The following is an 18697-nucleotide window of genomic DNA, read 5'->3' as shown; positions in this document are numbered from 1 at the left end:
CAGCATACTCACCTCCGTCCGGAGAATCTGTATACGCTTCAAACATAATTCATACTTCAAAAAATAGTTCCCAAATAGTGCCAAACGGTGCCCAAAAAGAAAAAACAGTGCTCGAATAACTTCGGAGTTATAGGCTTCGTTCAGTGAGTATGCTGGGCGTAGGTTCTACGCCCAGCATACTCACCTCAGTGCGCGAATATCGAACGAGCTATAGGTATAATTTACGTCTCAAAAAATTGTGCTTGAAATAGTGCCCAATATCAGTCCAATTTTTGCTTGACTTTTGACTTAGAAAACCATTAAATTTTAATGTAAACTTCTACATACTTTCTAATTGTAGACTTCATGTTATTGGAAATAATTATGGTATTTTCTCACATGTCAAAAACTTTCGATTAAATGCATTATTATATATTTTATAAATAATAATAAATGAATGAAACTTTAAGCGTAAATGAAGTCTATTACTTCATTGCATTGTGTGTTTTGTAAAAAACAACTCGCTTGCTACCTAGTTTTACAGTGCAATTAATGAATGAGTGTAAAATCAATTTAGTTAAATGCCACTATTATAAATTGAAATATACTTACTGATTTGGGTGCAGCTCCTATATTGATTACGTACTAGATACACAATTTTATATAGGTAAATAATGACATCACCAACACATTGTTTGGTTTTGCAACCCACTATGTAGTCAAACTCAAAAGCCGGCGTTATTATAATGATGTGCGACGAAGTAAACAAACAAAGAAACTGAGAAGGGCTTGTTCGTTTCGATTGCTTTGTGACACAAAATGGACCCTTATCACCTTCAAAATACAGATCAGTCTTGTCTAATAATCGTAAGATGTTAGGGCAGCGCCATCTAGTATTTAAACATAAACATATTCATTTGCGTCGCGGGCGCCGCGCGTCGTAAGCCCCATACCAACCCCATACCTATTGACCGTACGTGCATCCATTACTGCCACACTATATTGAACTTTATCACATGAGGAATACAGGTCAATTCCGTAAACGTTGTGGTACCGTCCTTGATCCGGAAAATGATTATTTTGAATAATTTTGTCAGTTGTAATGTAAGCAACTTTATTTTTCATGCATGATTTACTTCATTTGATATCTTAATCCTTCAAGCGCCGTGATCTAGACAAAATATATAAAATCATTGTTCCTAGCTACCGGGGTCCCATGCGACGCGCGAAGGCTTAATCATATTATTATAAAGTATTATTAAAATAATGTGTAATTAATAATATTGCGATTCTAAAGTAAATACTCCCTTACATAGACAATTAATAATTTACACAAGACAAAAATTGTTAGAAAGAAAGTTAATAATATTGTATTCGACTGTACTCAATGTAATGTATGTAGAAGTTTACAATCAAATTTAATGGTTTTCTAGGTCATAAGTCAAGCAAAAATTGGACTGATATTGGGCACTATTTCAAGCACAATTTTTTGAGACGTAAATTGTACCTATAGCTCGTTCGATATTCGCGCACTGAGGTGAGTATGCTGGGCGTAGAACCTACGCCCAGCATACTCACTGAACGAAGCCTGTAACTCCGAAGTTATTCGAGCACTGTTTTTTCTTTTTGGGCACCGTTTGGCACTATTTGGGAACTATTTTTTGAAGTATGAATTATGTTTGAAGCGTATACAGATTCTCCGGACGGAGGTGAGTATGCTGGGCGAAACCTTCGTCCAGCATACTCATCGAACTATGGCTATAACTTCGCAAGTACAAGAGCACTATTTTTTTCCTTTGGGCACTATTTAGCACTATTTCAGAACAGTTTTTTGACATTCATGAAATATCAGGATTCCATGGTGAGTATGCTGGACGAAGGGACACAATTATTCGATAGGATATTTATTACTTGATTTTATCTAGGTAAGACATGTCAGAAGTTACTTAAAGGTTACTAATTAAAAATTTTAACATTTGTTCTAGATATATGAAAAATCAAATATATTAAAGCGAGCTGAGGAGGATGTTTGAATAAGAAAACATTGTAATTGTAAATAAGACAATTTTATTAATAAATAATTTCATATAACACATGTTTTATTTTATACATCATTGCACTTAAATATTACTTCTTAACTAATTATAAACTACAATAGTTTATTTCTTAAAAATTTTTCTTCCATCATCAAGAAGCTGTAGTAATATGGGATATACTTCATCATATGTAGTGATTTGGTTCTGCCTCACATGGTTTTGGTACCTCTGTAAAGCGCCCGCGACAAATTCAAGCCTGTCCTTTTCGTTTTTATGCGAATCCAACCATTGCATGAGTTTTTGTATGTTCCATCCTGCACATACATGGGGAGCTAATAGCTGAGGCCCGGCATGTGAGAATAAAAACATCATGACTAACGAATATGGTAAAGAAGCACCCTCATACTGGCTTTTAGCGACCTCTTGAGGTGTTTTTTCTAAAAGCAATTGCAGCGCTTTTAACTGACGATAGTGGTCTCCTAAATCCATCATATCAGTTATCAATGGGGATAGGGATATTTCCAATTGCTTGCAATCGGCCTGTAGTTTCGCACGGCCATATGCGCTTAGAGGACGGATGTTGCACGCGTGATGTATGAACCGTTCAATACATGCCTTCGATATTGTAATACAACACTCATTTAGCGCCGATTTTTCGTGAAACATTGAGAGGTATAAATCTTTGCAGCGTGACACAAACTGTTGCAGTTCTTTCATGTACGGTGAGCAAGAAATAGTTTTATTGCTTGGGTCGTCACTTCGACTGAATTCCTGTTCATCATGCATGGTCATAAGAATAATGAAGAGAGAATTTTTAATAGACTCGGCATATAATTGCAGAATTGGTAAGCTAGAAATGTCTTTTAAGCTGTTTTGTACGATTTGTATGCTCTCTGGTGGAAGAATTGAGTTCATGTTGTTGAGAACTCTGTTGATTTGTGATGAGAAGTAATACAGAGCATTGCATAGATCAGCATTCTTCTGTTGTGTACTAGTGGGTGCTTCTATGATCTGAGCGACGTCACTGTCCATTGACAGTCGCTGTTCTGTCTCAACTAGCATTTGTTTTATGCTTTTTGCAACACTATAAGCGAGGCTAATGCTCAGTTGTTTATCTCCAAGAGAAATACTGAGTGCCTCAGCTATAACTCTAACTGCATTGTCAATTTGGTCCATATTCGGCACTTGGTTGAGATGCCACATACTTCTTACAGGTTCTAAGAGCTTTGCAAGAGACTTGGATAAGAAGGAATTCTCCCATTTTGTAAAATATGATCGATTCATTTCTAGATTCTTGTATTTTAGTTTAGACAACAAATCATTGAAGCATTTTAACAATTTAGCATAGTCTATCTCAATAGACTGGCTTACATTGGAAGGACTCTTGTCCAGTTCAGTACTAAAGACTAAACACAGTTCATTCCAGAAGTCTCTGGCTATGTTTCTAAAGTTACCAATAGCGTGTAATTCGGTTACTACATTTTGAAGCATTATCACTTTCATGCAGCTGTGATAAATACTACCAGCGAATAACTTCTCAATGTTATCCCATAGTTTTATTTTAAAATCTTGTGCATTCATAATATTTGCTTTCCCTGGTGCAACACGCCCTGACAATGATTTCTTAACTTCTATAGACACCATTTGTATATTTAAAGCAGTGTGTATTTCTTTTTGTAGATCTTTAAGGATAGTTTTGACTGTGTTGTTTATTTGTTCGCTAGTACATTGTAAATTGTGGAACACCTTAAAACATTGTAAGAGTTTAGTTTTATCTCCATTTAATAAACTGCTTTGTAACAATTCTGTTGAATTATTCAGCAATTCCGTTCTTCTTTGTCGTACTTGTTTCAGTACATCATCTAATAAGATAATCCCATCAAAATCATAGTCACCAAACAATTCATTTAACTCATACAAAAGCATTGCTTCTTTAGCCGGATTTTCTTGAATAGTTTGCAGTTTGTTCCATAGAGCCAATATTTTAGATGCATGTCGCAGTAGTTGACACGTTATTTGCACTCTTTCAAGCATACGCGTTTGGTTTTCCAAGGAATCGTAAGAAGCATAGACCCCTTCAGCTAAACCCTCTGTGCCACGTAAAAGTGTTTCTTCTTGCACTTTAACCGATTCTAACATAGTTTCTAAATCTGAAATGTGGCTGGCTTGCGTTAATAAGTCATTGTGTTTTGCTAGAACTTGAGTTTCTAGACTTTTTGTTAGTTTATTTATGCCTTCTGTTAGTTTGGTAACTTGGTCAGTTACCGAAATGTTATCTGTTGTGATCGGTTTCACAGTCGCTTCGAGGAATTTACTGTAGAATTCATCATTTTCTATAGCGGCGCAAACTTCTTTTGCTTCCATTGTGATAAGGGGCACTGGGTAATTACAATTTACGAAATTGCAAATTAAAATTTATCACTGGCAGATTTGACTTTTGACATATTTTGAGTTGTGTTTTGACAATTGTGAATTGACATTAAACGTTCGGAGCATTAAACGAAACGTGTTCCTTTACACGTTCTACATATTATGTACAAGAAAGGTACAAGACACAGAACAGTTAAAAATAATAACGAAAAAGCTAATTCTTATACCTATTCAAGGATACGGATATATGCCAACAATTTTTTTTTGCATTTAACACAAATAGGTATTGTAAGGGTGTTGTAGGTAAGTAATCTTGAAAAAATATATCAGTGGTGTAGGTGGTGATGGCCTCTGACTTTCATTAACATTGTTTGGGTTTTAGGACTAAACAATAAGAAGAAAAATTATTCCAATGTATTCATTCGAAACATTCATAAATATTCTGTGAAAAAATTAATCATCTATTCAATTTGAGTATTTTTTATTAATTTATTATCCTTTATGTACCAACAAATAAGCTGTAATAAGTAGCCTATGCTACTGCTTTTGAATTATTATATACGAATGCAATCGTAGGCCAATCGATAGCGTAGTCAAAAATTTGTAGAATGTTTGTGTCAAAATCAGTTAAAAAACTTTAATAAGTTTAAAATAATAAACAGTCGTTTCTACCAAAATGTGTGATATAATAATAAACTATTAATACTGATAAATTTGAGAATTTCTTTCTCATTTCACTAAGGATATAATAACACATAGGAAAATAAAAAACGTATTAATTTTTTGCCAATTTATTAACCACAACAAGCACAATCATTGTGCCAGTTTCACAGAATTACAATGATTTTTAATTACCACCTATTTTGTGCTTTAGCGTTGATGTGTTTACAAATCATTATGTTGTCGGATAATATAAAGCCTTGGTTGCACTAGCATTGATTTTTAATAGCATAAAGTATAAAAATGAATTACTTTTAATGGCAAAAACTGGGACTAACTTTCCATGGCAGTTTTACTTCGTTAAACTATAAATAAGTAAATTATCTAGGTACGCAATACTAATTGTAACTTAAAACTACAGAAAAAAACTGTCAAATTATTAAATAAAACTGAAGGTATAAAATTCGTTACATTGATTCATTGTACCTATATTTTCTTAACTAGGATAGTTTTATCTATATAAATAAAAAGTAAATAATGTTATATAGATAAAATTATTTGAAGATTAAAATAATGATTGCTGTGAGAAATGTAAAATTTGTACACAAAACATTGGTATACTGGCAACACAGCATTTTATATGATTATAAAGTAATTGCATGCCATTTTAATCACTATTACAATGAATGTTATAATAGTATAATAATATGATGAACAGCTTGTGTGCGATTAGAAAATAACATTAAAGAATATGTAAGGCATCTAATGATATTGTATTTATTACTAGGTAGTTTGTGATATAATTCGGCAATTGTCTATGGTCATGGACAGTAGAAAGACATAACTGTTTATCATGAAACGCGGGTAAATATTGCTTTAAATTCTAACACGGTAATTTTATACGATAAACAGAAATTAGCTTATTAAAACAGTATAACGAAACAATTGTAGGTAATTATGAAAATATAGTTACGTTTAGCATATTCTGCTAAATCTAAGCATCTACTTAGATCAGGTATGGCTAGATCCAAATTGCTTATAGCAAATTAAACTCCTATAGATAATAATTGTAGTGATATGAAAAAAGAGGTTTTAATTTTAAATACAACATATTGCCATCCATTCTGCGTTTTGAGGAACGACACAGAGTATTATCCTGCCCCCCTAGTCAAGTGGCTGTCTGTTAGCGTAGCGTTCAATAGAATAGACTACGAATGTATGAGATTGACGTAACCTGTAGATACGTTTATCTACAGCCTACGTCAATCTCATACATTCGTAGTCTATTCTATTGAACGCTACGCTAACAGAAAGCCACTAGACTAGGGGGGCTGGTCACAGATCAAAACAATGATTTTAGATAAAAGATGACAATATATTGAAGTCCTACCTGATCTAAGAGTAGAATTTAGTCCATTGAACATTGGATTAAGTATAAATTATGTTTATACTGAAGCATTAAATAACCATTGACGATAGAATTCATTCGCATAACGCACATGACGCGTGTGATATATTACAATAATTACATATCACGATTAGTAACTCTGATGACGGCTAAATGCGTTTTGTGCAAATAAAAAGCTTCCAAAACAATTAAAGTACTTAAAACAAAACTTTACAGCATAAAAAGGGCCTTTGAAATTGATAATAATTATGTTATATTATGTAGAATGTAGATTGTCTACTTATAAACAATCTACTTATAAGAATAACTGTATTATTGATAAACACAACCATGCTTAACATTCGTTTTAATACGAGTCGAGTTTTTCATTAAAATCGGCTTTATGGCCTATAGATTAGAGTTGAAAATGTTTATACAAATTTTTTACATGTTCATGAAATATATGAGTTTAAAATGATGCCACATAATTATGTGGATATACTAGCTACCATCGATTGTTTTGTCTAACAGTTTGACTTTACTGTATCATACATAATTGAGTTATAGTATCGTCAAATAAACATACATAATTTTGATATTAACTTTGCATTTTTCTTCAATTTTATACTACACTATTAGTAGTACTCGCAGAGCTTTTAAAACATACTTTTTACATAAACAGAGGACTATCCCGATTTAATTCCACATGTTTTGTGAATACTATATATTTATATAGTCGATACATAAAATATTAAATGGTATTTATAGTATTGCAAAACTCTAAATTGGAATAACCCCGTATTCCCAATAACAGTAAACCATTAAACTATCGCCTCTATTTCGCGACCCATAACAATTCTTCGAATATTGCACAACGTCAAAATCTGTGCCATTTACTTAAATTCACTTATTATTATTAGCTACAATTCATTTAACACTATCTATCTGACGATAAGTGAATCTGCGGAAGCTTAAAAACTAGGAAATTCAAAATTTATGTACAACAATTGCACAGTACAAAAATATGGGAAAAATTCTTGCGAACCCATTTCCTATTGTAATCGTGTCGTGTGAATATTATCAGTTGTTAAATACGCTTTTCGGTTTTAATGTCGGGAATGCACGTAACATATAACATTTACAATAGATTCCGTATGACTTGTATAAGTTTTTTTTTTTACAATTTTCGCGCGTTTTTACTAACGCTCACAAATGTCATTCAAATGTTAGATTAATGTTATGATATCAAATGATATAGACTAAAAAAAATATACGAATTGCGACACGCATGAACGCTCTTTAAGTTAAAACCCTTGCATTTCACGAATTTTATTGTGATGCTTTGAGTGGGTGGAAGGATACCTATATTTTAATTATGATTAGTATTTTATATCTGTAAACACTATCCCTATTGGATCCAATAATAAGCCGGTGTGTTATTTTATTTGTTCTCGTTAATTTGAATTGCGAATTCTCAACGTAAAATGCAAAGGTATTTAACGATTCGCGTTCAATAATATTCATATACGTTTATTTTATTTCATAGTTATATCTAATACAATATGTATAGCATTTACAAACTTCATAGCTTGTGGGAGGTAAAGGCGTATTATAAAAGTGTCAAATCCAAATCATAGATAATCTAGAGCAGCAGTTCTTGTCAAAAATTTTAAGAGACTATCAATAAAAATGCTTGCAAAACTGCTAATCTTCGTATTAATTATTGTAGAAATTCAACGCCAATCTCCCACGCATTACAATGTGTATAACACAGAACATTACTTGGAAAAAGTTATTTAAATTTGATAATTATTAAAATTTGACGGTAAGTAGTAAATAAATTTTATAGAGTACCATACTAATACATATCATTATTTTGTAGAACTAATATACAGTGCAGTTTTTATCGGTCTAATTAATGTATCTATAAAATGAATATTTCGTTATAAATGAGAAGTAGAGTTATCAAATCAGAAAAGCAAAAGCTGAATTATTTGTGCATATAGATAAATTTTTAAATGAATATCATCATATTTAAACATGGTGCATTAGCTTCACCTGGATTCCTTACATTTTATTTTTATTAGTAGGTCATATTGTTATATGATAGTATGCTATCTTAGGCTATGCATAGAAAAGTATTTGATTATAAAAATTGTGATGTTAGATTTTTTTCTATTCTATATTCATGGCACTATTATCACAATACACTGCAGTTGCAAGAATACAAAAGCGTTGTGAAAGAAAAAACTTCGAAATAATCGTCAAAATTTATCGTAAGTATTATTGTCACTGAATATGGTTTTTCATGCAAGCAAACATTAAAATTAATGTATAAAAATAGCAAATTAAAAAAGAAAACTTTGTATAAATGTTTCTTATTATTTTTATGTCGAAGTGAATAAAAACCTACATGTTATTGTTAACGTTATCAAAAAGGCATACGAAATACAAACCTTTGTAGGAACAGTTAATAGAATATGTCACTTGCCATAAAAAGGCATCTTAATTCTTATCCTACTAAGACCAAGGCATACATGCTGAATCTTAAAATATGAATTGATCCGATACTGAGACACTTATGGAATAAAAATATATTCCATTGTTTATATGTCAGCTATACAGCTATACCTCTACACTAAACTAGGAAACATTGAACATTATAACCATAGACATAGAAAGTGTACTGACATATACATTTCTTTTAAGATCTTCCCTTAAAATTGTGTGGAACAATCACTTCATTTTTATTTTGGTTGGTCATCAAACATCAATCTTAGATATGAATATCTTCTTTTTTTATAATATCACTCGCAAATTGTGTAGATAGTAAAATTGGCATGTAGCAACACACGATACCGACAACAAAGCAGTAACGTCAAACTCAACCCGTGCGAAAGGGAGGGAACATTTGTCTATGGTAATGTATGTGACAGAGTGCTCTCTCCCTTTCACGCGTAGACCGTCGTCGTTCGATTAGCCGTATATCCGATCCGTATAGAAAACCACACTGTATACTAAGCCCTGCACAGTTCAAAATTACAATTACTGATAGAAGCCTTAATTTAGAGTAACGTACACTTGAATGTACGCCTAGAGCCGAGTTTGTTACCCCGCCTGTACTTTTTCCCGCGGCTCTCCTTGTCTTTGCGAATTTCGCGGACTAGCGTGTAGAATGCGTCGTCGACGCCCATTCGTGTTTTGGCTGACGTTTCTACGAAGGGCACTCCGTAACTCCGCGCCACCTGGAATGTACCAATTGAATGATTAAATTTATGAATTAATTCAGGATAGTTTGTTACCTATTGTTTTTGGTGGTATTGTTAAGGACATTCATTATAAGTAAATAACAAGTCAATAACTGCGTTAAAAACAACCGACTTCAAACTTGCACTTGCAACATTTACAAATACAGACAAAAATGCTCATAAAATAAAAACTACTGGGCCTATCCGAATAAAATTTTTATAGGACCAATTCGACACCATCCCGCATCGAACAAAAAAAGAATCACGTAAATCGGTTCAGAAACCACGGAGTAATCGGTGTACATACATAAAAAAAAAAAAAAAACATACCGGTCGAATTGATAACCTCCTCCTTTTTTTTGAAGTCGGTTAAAAAAAGTTTATATTATCATTTTATCATTTGAAAACAACACAAACAATAAAAAAATGTGCTTTAACTTAATAAATACATAATATTATATTTTTGTAATGAACAAAATCAGACAGAGGAATGATCAATGACTTGATGAACTGTTTAAATTGATGAAAATATTAGGTATCTCTTTATTTGAGTAATGGATAAATCTGGATGGAAATTTAAATAGCAACAATAAAACCAATAATTTCTTTATTCATAATTCTATACTCCTATCCTATGTGTTAATCCAAGTTACCCTCTATATGTGTGCTAAATTTCATTGTAATCGGTTCAGTAGTTTTTACGTGAAAGAGTAACAAACATCCATACATCCATACAAACTTTCACATTTATAATATTAATAGGATCAACATCACAGACCAAAACTAACTTGATGACTTTACATGCTTTAGTGAATACTAACCTTTATATAGAATTATATAAAGGTAAAGATTTTAGATTAAACAAGGTCTCCAGCCTCAATTCATTAAAGTAGTGACAGCTAACAACTTACAAATAGCCGAAAATCAATGAGTCCAAAGTTAACGCATATGATTAAATTATTTTGCTCATAGACCAACAAGTTGAAAAATCATCCAATCACAAATTCAAAATCCAAATTCAAATTGTCTTTATTTGACACAGATGATAATTATTCACTAATCTTCTATAATATAAAAATGAATCCCAAAATGTGTTGGTAAGCGCATAACTTGAGAACGGCTGAACCGATTTCGATAATTCTTTTTTTATTATATTCCTTGAAGTACGTGGATGGTTCTTATGTAGAGAAAACGTAAATATGTAAGCACGGGTGAAGCCGGGGCGGACCGCTAGTAATACAATAATTACAGTAAACAATGTTATCCCTTATCTGTGAAACAAACGATAATGATGATTGTTCTTGCAACAAAATATACTTTAAGTTGAATTAAGATTAGAATGATTCACAGCAGATGTAACTGTATGAATCATGAGTCACAGTTTAATATTAATCAGGAATTATGAGCCATTGTATGGTTAAATACTTTGTTAAGGGCTGATTTTTCAATCCTTGGATAAAACTTATTTGTCGAATAATGTATAAAACTACCATTTTAAAAATGTATTCTAATTGCCCATAATTGACAGTTTACGTGACATTTTAATATTATCGTGTAATACTTTATTGGACGGATAAGTTTTAAGCAAGCATTGAAAAATCGGCCCTAAAACGAATTACAATTTGAGAATTCTTTGTTAATTTGATGGTATTTTTTTTAAGGCACCCGCTATCTAAGCATTTTGTCTAAGCGTCATCTGGAATGTAGTCCAGAGAGTTTATTTTCTTTTTTAATTCTACTACCAATCTAATTTGATTGTGTGATAGTGCCTAACTTGCAATTTCTACTACCCCTAAAAATCTGCATTTAAAAAAAGATTGGCAGAATTCTATAAATGGGAAAACATGTTTTGTATCATGTGTTTTTTTCATGTGTTTATGTATTTTTTTAATTTATACCAATAACCTATACCTGCAAAACCCATTATTTAAGATAAATAAATAAAAAGGCACCTGTTATCTTAGCACATTGTCTCAGCCTCCTCTGGAATGTAGTCCAGAGAGTTTATTTTCTTTTTTAATCTAATTTGATTGTTGTGATAGTGCCTAATTAAGATAAATAAATATTTCAGGACATTTTTCACACAAGGCACGATCTGATCCCATACTAAGCTTTCGCTTGTGTTATGGAAACCAAATGGCTGATAAACATACAAATTCTAAATAAATACATATTATATAGTAGATAATTAACACCCAGACACAGAGCAAACATTTATGTTCATCACACAAATATTTGCCCTGGGTGGGAATGGAACCCACAACCTCTGGCTTGGAAGGCAAGGTGTGTATGTACTATAGCTAACTCTTTAGTCAAATTTTATTCTAATTTGTTTAGCAATTTAGACCTTTGATTGTTAGACCAATATCAAAAACATAATAATTATATACCAAATCCAATGACACAAGTATTATAGGAATTTAAAACCTGCCTCATCAGATAATATCTATATTATTACTTAATTAGCGGTCTGCCCCGGCTTCGCCCGTGGTACCTACATGTTTAAACTATCCTATCTCTCAAGTTGGATCGAACTGCACGTGGTGTGCGAATTTTATTCAAGTTCGGTTAAGTGGTTTAGAAGTCCATTGAGGACAAACATTGTGACACGAGATTTATATATATTAAGATAAAAATATGCTACTTATCTATAAGGCAAGAGATGAGAGAAGAGAACAAAAATAAGAGGATGGACATATCTTCCCAGGAAAGACTGTAAAGTGGTGACCCAGAGATAGAACACACCTTCAGCTACCTGAATCACCTTTCATAAGAAGTTATGATTTTGTTAATTTTCTCTTATTTACATATTTCATTAAACTTATTTAAGTGCTCAATGGGATACACCGGTATGTCAGTTTAAATTGATCAATTTTTTTTAAGGACAGGTAAGTAATTAGTAGTCTTTGTTTGTGTATGTAGTCTTTAATTTTTTTAATACTTATTCTCAATTAATTTCTATTTATTATTAACTAGCTGTGCCCGCGACTTCGTCCGCGTGGAATAGTGACTGCATAGTAGGTAGTTACTACTTAACTTTTATTGAATAAACACGTACTACCATAAATAATTAAACGAACTGTTAGTAAAATTTATTACTAAACTGAGCTAAAAAATAAAAATAAATTCCTTCCTTGTATGGATGTTTTTGACAATATATATAACCGTTTCTACGAAAAATCTATTTTTTCATTCGTTGATCTCAAAAATAAAAATTCCAATCACCAGAACGACAGGAAATTTTAATAATTTATTTTTAATTGTGTTTTGCACAATTTTGTTAAATTACGACTGGATGAAAATTTTGTTCGTGGTCGTCGTCGTCGTTGGTAAGGTGAACAAATCCTTATCAAAACATCATACGCTTAAGACAATAATTAGTATCGATAGCAGATTCTATTCCTTTGCGTTTTGACGTTTGTCTCAGCGCTCAGATCTTTCCTGTCTCACGCCGTAGTAACTAAACCGTTTAGACCGTGCAATAAAAATTAAATAAAAAAAAAAACTCAACGCAACGAAGAAAAGTGCATAGAAAAAGGAAAAAATGTTGTGTGGTTTTATGAAACCACGGTAAAAGTGAAACTTAGGCACAAAATTATCCTATTTGTACGATAATGACTCCGAACACTGCTTTATACCTACTCGGCAGCCGACCGTCACGCGACATGCGCTACACAGACCAAAAAGTTTGAGACGATGCAATAAAAGTTTCACTAATTCTACAAACTTCCCGAAGATCTTTAAAAATAAATACCATTTTAAATATTTATAAAAATAAAAAAACAAAGTCGTCGGAGCTGCCATACCATCATTATCATATCATATACAATTATATTTTTTTTATAATGGTACTTAATTTTAAAGATCGTCGGGAAGTTTGTAAAATTATTATTTATTCCTTTTCCTTCGTTGCGTTGGGTTTTTCTTTTTAATTTTTAAATTTTTAACTTCGGTTTCTTATTTTCATGTGATATTTTCAAGTAAGCGAGACCTACCTCTACCTCCATATTACATTCCTACATCATATTGATATCTATAAGTTTGTTGCTCCTTGACATCTTTTAAGTTGGGCCGTAACCGTGCACAAATTGTAATGGATCACAGTGGCAAAAGAAGTGGTATCTTTAGGAAAAAAAATTGCCAAGAGCCAGGCCTATGTGGCTTTGAGTAGAGTTCAAAATTTCCAGGGTGTGGCTATCCTCTCGCTCCCATATCCCCCTCTTCTTTCACAGACTTTCAACCCTTCTCTTTCCACACCTACTAAATGGCAGAACCGATTTTGATGTAAACCATATTATCTAATTATACCTATATGTACACGTCATATCCTGTCGTTTGATGCTCCATTTGGTTTATTTATCTAACCACTGTCACCCCTAAATGTAATAAACGGATGAACCGATTTCGATAAAACACGTTGCTCTTTTATATTTTGATATGCCGCTTGAGTATATTATTTGACCACATTCGATTATTGTTCATTCCCACTTTCACCGCTGTAATCTAATAAATGGATAAACCGAATTGGATAAAAATATAACTAATATTTTTTCCCACATTCCCACTTTTACCTCTATATACCTAGGTATAATAAATGGATGAACCGATTTTGATACACTTTATCTAAGAACCAGCGTCGGAAAATATGCTGCCTAACACGCATCTAATTCGTATTACCTGTTAGCGAGCTACGGTGGCACAAACAGACAAACATAGCGGTCAAACACTTATCACCCATCTTTTTGATGGTTAAAAATGGTTAAAAGGGGTTAAAAATATAATACGACATAATTTAAAGGACATTTTATGTATAAAATTTACCTAGAAGTAAGCATAATTCTAATTTGACCCCTTCCCCCCCTACTACCTCAGCTTACCCCCCCACCCTTGGGGACTTTCGATATGATCACCTGGACATTTATAAGGAATAATTACTGTAGCGTATAACAGATAACTTACGTTTTATCGTACACTGTATAGTGTACAATAGAATGCCTTTGCAAATGTTCGCCGTGAATACTTAAATGGTCATAACTTTTTTATTTACAAACCGATTAACATGAAATAAACATTTAATGTTAAATGAAGATTACCACAATATATTAGTGAAAACCGCGTCTAAATCGGATAAGCCGTTTCTGAGATTAGCGTGCACAAACATACAGACAAACAGACAAAAAAATTATAACTAAAGTTTTGGGTTTGAGATCGATTTAATAATAACCCCTGCTATTTTTTTATATATTTTCATTGTACAGACATCACTTTTCTAGAATTTTATTATAATATGTATTGAATATTGATTGACCACGCGCAAGGTTTCTAATTTCCACTACATCCTCACGCAAATCGTCAATTTTTATGAACATTGAATCTGTAAATAAAAAAAAATCAAAAGATAAGTGTACCTAATTTTAATAAAAAGCTACTAACAAATAAAGTTTTATCAAGAACTAAAGTGACCTTCTTTGGGCGTATAATATAGTCTTGTAAAAGTTATACATGATAAAAATAAAATTTCATCATTTTCTTATTTTGTCATAACTTTAACTAATTAAAAACATGAGTCTAACTATATAATTATAATAAACAATAAATATAAAAGCTACAACTTACCTTTTGTGGGAACGCAAGAAGGCGAAAATTAAAAAAAAGCCGAAGATTTTTAAAAATGTAACCAATGAACACAATCACTGTTATCTACTATTACCAAAAGAGAATACAAATACTACGTCTATTACCTATATTAGGCTATATAACTGTAACTAACATCAAATAATAAACATCTACCCTGACTTATAAAAATTTAGTATATTCACATGAAATATAAGCGCACCTGAAATTTACTCTGGGAAGATATGAATTATTTATTTAACTTTAAAAAAAAAACAAACTCACCAACATCATAATATTTAAATTATGAATTTCCAAGGAGCGTTAATATTATGTAAATTGATTTAATTTTAATGAAATCTCATAGATGGCGCTGTTTTAAATTTGTCTTTATACTACTAAGATTCATTATACTGTTTCTCTGCCAAAATTACTTAAATGATGTAGTTTTTATAGTGTAAAGGTAGACAATAGCATGGCTTACTCAAAAACAACATTTAAACATGAGTCTTTATATTGTACGCTGTCGTAGTACACGGAATACGTAAGAAAAATAAAGGTTCACAGCTCCTCCCCCGAAGGTGATAGCATGATAATATGTATATAACAGCCTGACCCGACCTGTTAGTAATATTCATGCAAAATTTGAAGTAAATCCGTGCAGTACTTTCTGAGATTAGCCTGGACAAACATACAGACAAACAGACAAACAGACAAAAATTCTAAAAACTATGTTTTTGGCTTCTATATCGATTATAGATCATGGATTATGTATTCTTTTAAAAAAATATTCAATGTACAGTTTTGACTTTCCTACGATTTTATTATATGTATAGATAGATTATAATTATAAAGAATAAATATAAAAGCTACAACTTACCTTTTGTGGGAACGCAAGAAGGCGAAAATTAAAAAAAAGCCGAAGATTTATAAAAATGTAACGAATGAACACAATCACTGTTATCTACTATTACCTATATTAACTCGTATTATTATAGTACTCTTTGTATTAACTGTAATGGTGTCTTGTTTGACATCAAATAATAAACATCTACCCTCACTTATAAAATTTTAGTATATTCACATGAAATATTATAAGCGCACCTGAAATGGACTCTGGGAAGATATGAATTATTTATTTAACTTTAAAAAAAAACAACCTCACCAACATCATAATATTTAAATTATGAATTTCCAAGAAGCGTTATTATGTAAATTGATTTGATTTTAATGAAATCTCATAGATGGCGCTGTTTTAAATTTGTCTTTATACTACTAAGATTCATTATACTGTTTCTCTGCCAAAATTACTTAAATGACGTAGTTTTTATAGTGTAAAGGTAGACAATAGCATGGCTTACTCAAAAACAACATTTAAACATGAGTCTTTAGATTGTACGCTATCGTAGTACAGAGAATACGTAAGAGGAATAAAGGTTCACAGCTCCTCCCCCGCAGGTGATAGCTTGATAATATGTAGCCTATAGCCTGACCCGACCTGTTAGTAATATTCATGCAAAATTTGAAGTCAATCTATGCAGTGCTTTTCGAGATTAGCCCGGTCAAACATACAGACAAACAGACAAACAGACAAACAGACAAAAATTCTAAAAACTATGTTTTTGGCTTCTATATCGATTATAGATCATGGATTATGTATTCTTTTAAAAAAATATTCAATGTACAGTTTTGACTTTCCTACGATTTTATTATATGTATAGATTAATTTATTGTAAGTGTACTGTGTACTCCACGTCACATGGGGTTGCTGAAAACCAGTGTTGTGTAAGGGCTCTGACTCTTGCACAACTATTAGCTGAGACAACTCCTTTTGTCGTCGACTAATGAGCTGCAATTCACTAAATGTATAGTGATTATTTATAGTTTGTTTTATTGTTTGTAACCAGTGTATTTGTGGTGTGGTGGAGTTGAAGACAATAAATTATTTCTTTCTTTCTTTCTTAATTAGGCTTCTGTATTTTGCTGGAGGAACTACATTTGTTTTGTTAGTTGTCACACAGAACAGAACTCAGGACTGCCTAGTATCTAGTATCTATGCTTGCATATTACCACTGAATCAAGATAGCGGCTACAAATGGTGTGGAATAGTAAAATTCATAGAATATGTAATCTGGAATGCAGTAATTTTTAAAGTATAAAACTATGCTCTTCCACAAATAAAAAATATTTTAATAATTATTGGTCTATTATTGTGCCTTTAGCTATTAGTTTTTAAAATTGGAAATAGTAATTGGTTAAGGAAAATATTTAAGTGTAAATACAATAAAAAATTAGTAGCATTTCATTTAGTTTTGTTATTATAATATCTTAATAACATTATTAAAGAAAAATAAGCTCATATGACCTTTGATATGATGGCCATCAAAATAAAGGAAAATAATATTCATGACATTCATGTTTGTAAAATAGTAAACAACATTTACTATGGCTATGTTTATATAATTCAGTATAGAGGCTACAACTTTGATACATATTATCTTCTTATATATATTTATATATACAAATGAAGTAATAAATGAACTATACATACCTCTCTTGCTTGCGCCATATCCACAGCCCATGCTTGCAAATCACACTTGTTACCAACTAATACCATTGGCACTTCTTCCGCGTCCTTCACACGTTTTATTTGTTCTCTATACGAGCCTATATCTTCGAAACTCTTAGCACTGTTCACTGCAAACACCAGTAAAAATCCTTCCCCCGTTCGCATGTATTGGTCCCTCATCGCGGAGTATTCCTCTTGACCTGCCGTGTCCAAAATATCGAGGAGACACGTCTCCCCGTCGATCACAACCTGCTTCCTATACGAATCCTCGATAGTGGGATCGTACTCGTCCACGAAGTGGTTTTGTATCAGCTGTATTGTCAAAGCTGATTTACCGACGCCGCCAGCGCCCACCACTACCAATTTATACTCGGTCATCTTGTGGCGAGATAGGAATATTTTTTCTTAACACCAAACGTCACAGCACTAAGATATATCAAAACGCCCCACAACGACGCGCCACACCTCTGATATTACTCACATCTGCATGGCTGTCACGACCTGTTATGTATGTTATTGCACTCACTGTACCCGTAAAACGGCTAATTAATGTATTATTAGAGTCAAATGCAATAAATAACAATGAGGCAGTTCACTCACCCTTTATCACAGATTAAATAAAAGTACTGTTATTTTCCGTATGACATTGCAGATGAAAATATTACAGCATTTTTATTTTTATTTTTGGAACATCTTTTAAAATTCTTAAAGACAAATCTGTTTCAGGCAAATTATAATATCTATAAATAGATTTATGTTATGAATATTATTTTTGCGGATCCAGTTTTTCATGAAAATTTTTAATCTATAAATAAAATCCAACCACCTAGTTCCG

General features: G+C 32.1%; 2 protein-coding genes across 2 annotated transcripts; both read right to left on the bottom strand.

Moving 5' to 3' along the window:
* Positions 1–2029: 2029 nt before the first annotated feature.
* On the bottom strand, positions 2030–4479 carry fws (Conserved oligomeric Golgi complex subunit 5 four way stop). The gene has a single exon (XM_089707328.1). The coding sequence runs from the start codon at positions 4377–4379 to the stop codon at positions 2139–2141; it is 2241 nt and encodes a 746-aa protein (XP_089563454.1). The 5' UTR covers positions 4380–4479; the 3' UTR covers positions 2030–2138.
* A 681-nt stretch (positions 4480–5160) lies between these two features.
* Ras85D (GTPase ras-like protein 1) lies at positions 5161–18458 on the bottom strand. The gene is made up of 3 exons (XM_089707517.1): positions 17845–18458; positions 6385–9677; positions 5161–6209 (listed from the first exon to the last, which is right to left on the bottom strand). The coding sequence occupies exons 1-2, from the start codon at positions 18238–18240 to the stop codon at positions 9498–9500; spliced, it is 576 nt and encodes a 191-aa protein (XP_089563643.1). The 5' UTR covers positions 18241–18458; the 3' UTR covers positions 5161–6209; positions 6385–9497.
* Between the last annotated feature and the right edge of the window lie 239 nt (positions 18459–18697).

The sequence above is a fragment of the Colias philodice genome, chromosome 19 (genome assembly GCF_061535455.1).
Source record: "Colias philodice isolate Cphi_HAF_F1 chromosome 19, ilColPhil1 Martin Lab GWU primary, whole genome shotgun sequence".
NCBI lineage: Eukaryota > Metazoa > Arthropoda > Insecta > Lepidoptera > Pieridae > Colias > Colias philodice.
Note: the sequence above shows the minus strand (reverse complement) of the source record. Positions and strands in the feature narration are given on the sequence as shown.

Coding starts and splice junctions, on each gene's coding strand:
- fws (XM_089707328.1), bottom strand. CDS start 4,379: ATGGAAGCAAAAGAAGTTTGCGCCGCTATAGAAAATGATGAATTCTAC.
- Ras85D (XM_089707517.1), bottom strand. CDS start 18,240: ATGACCGAGTATAAATTGGTAGTGGTGGGCGCTGGCGGCGTCGGTAAA. Junction 9,678..17,844: donor ATATGGCGCAAGCAAGAGAG/GTATGTATAGTT, acceptor GGTACATTCCAG/GTGGCGCGGAGTTACGGAGT.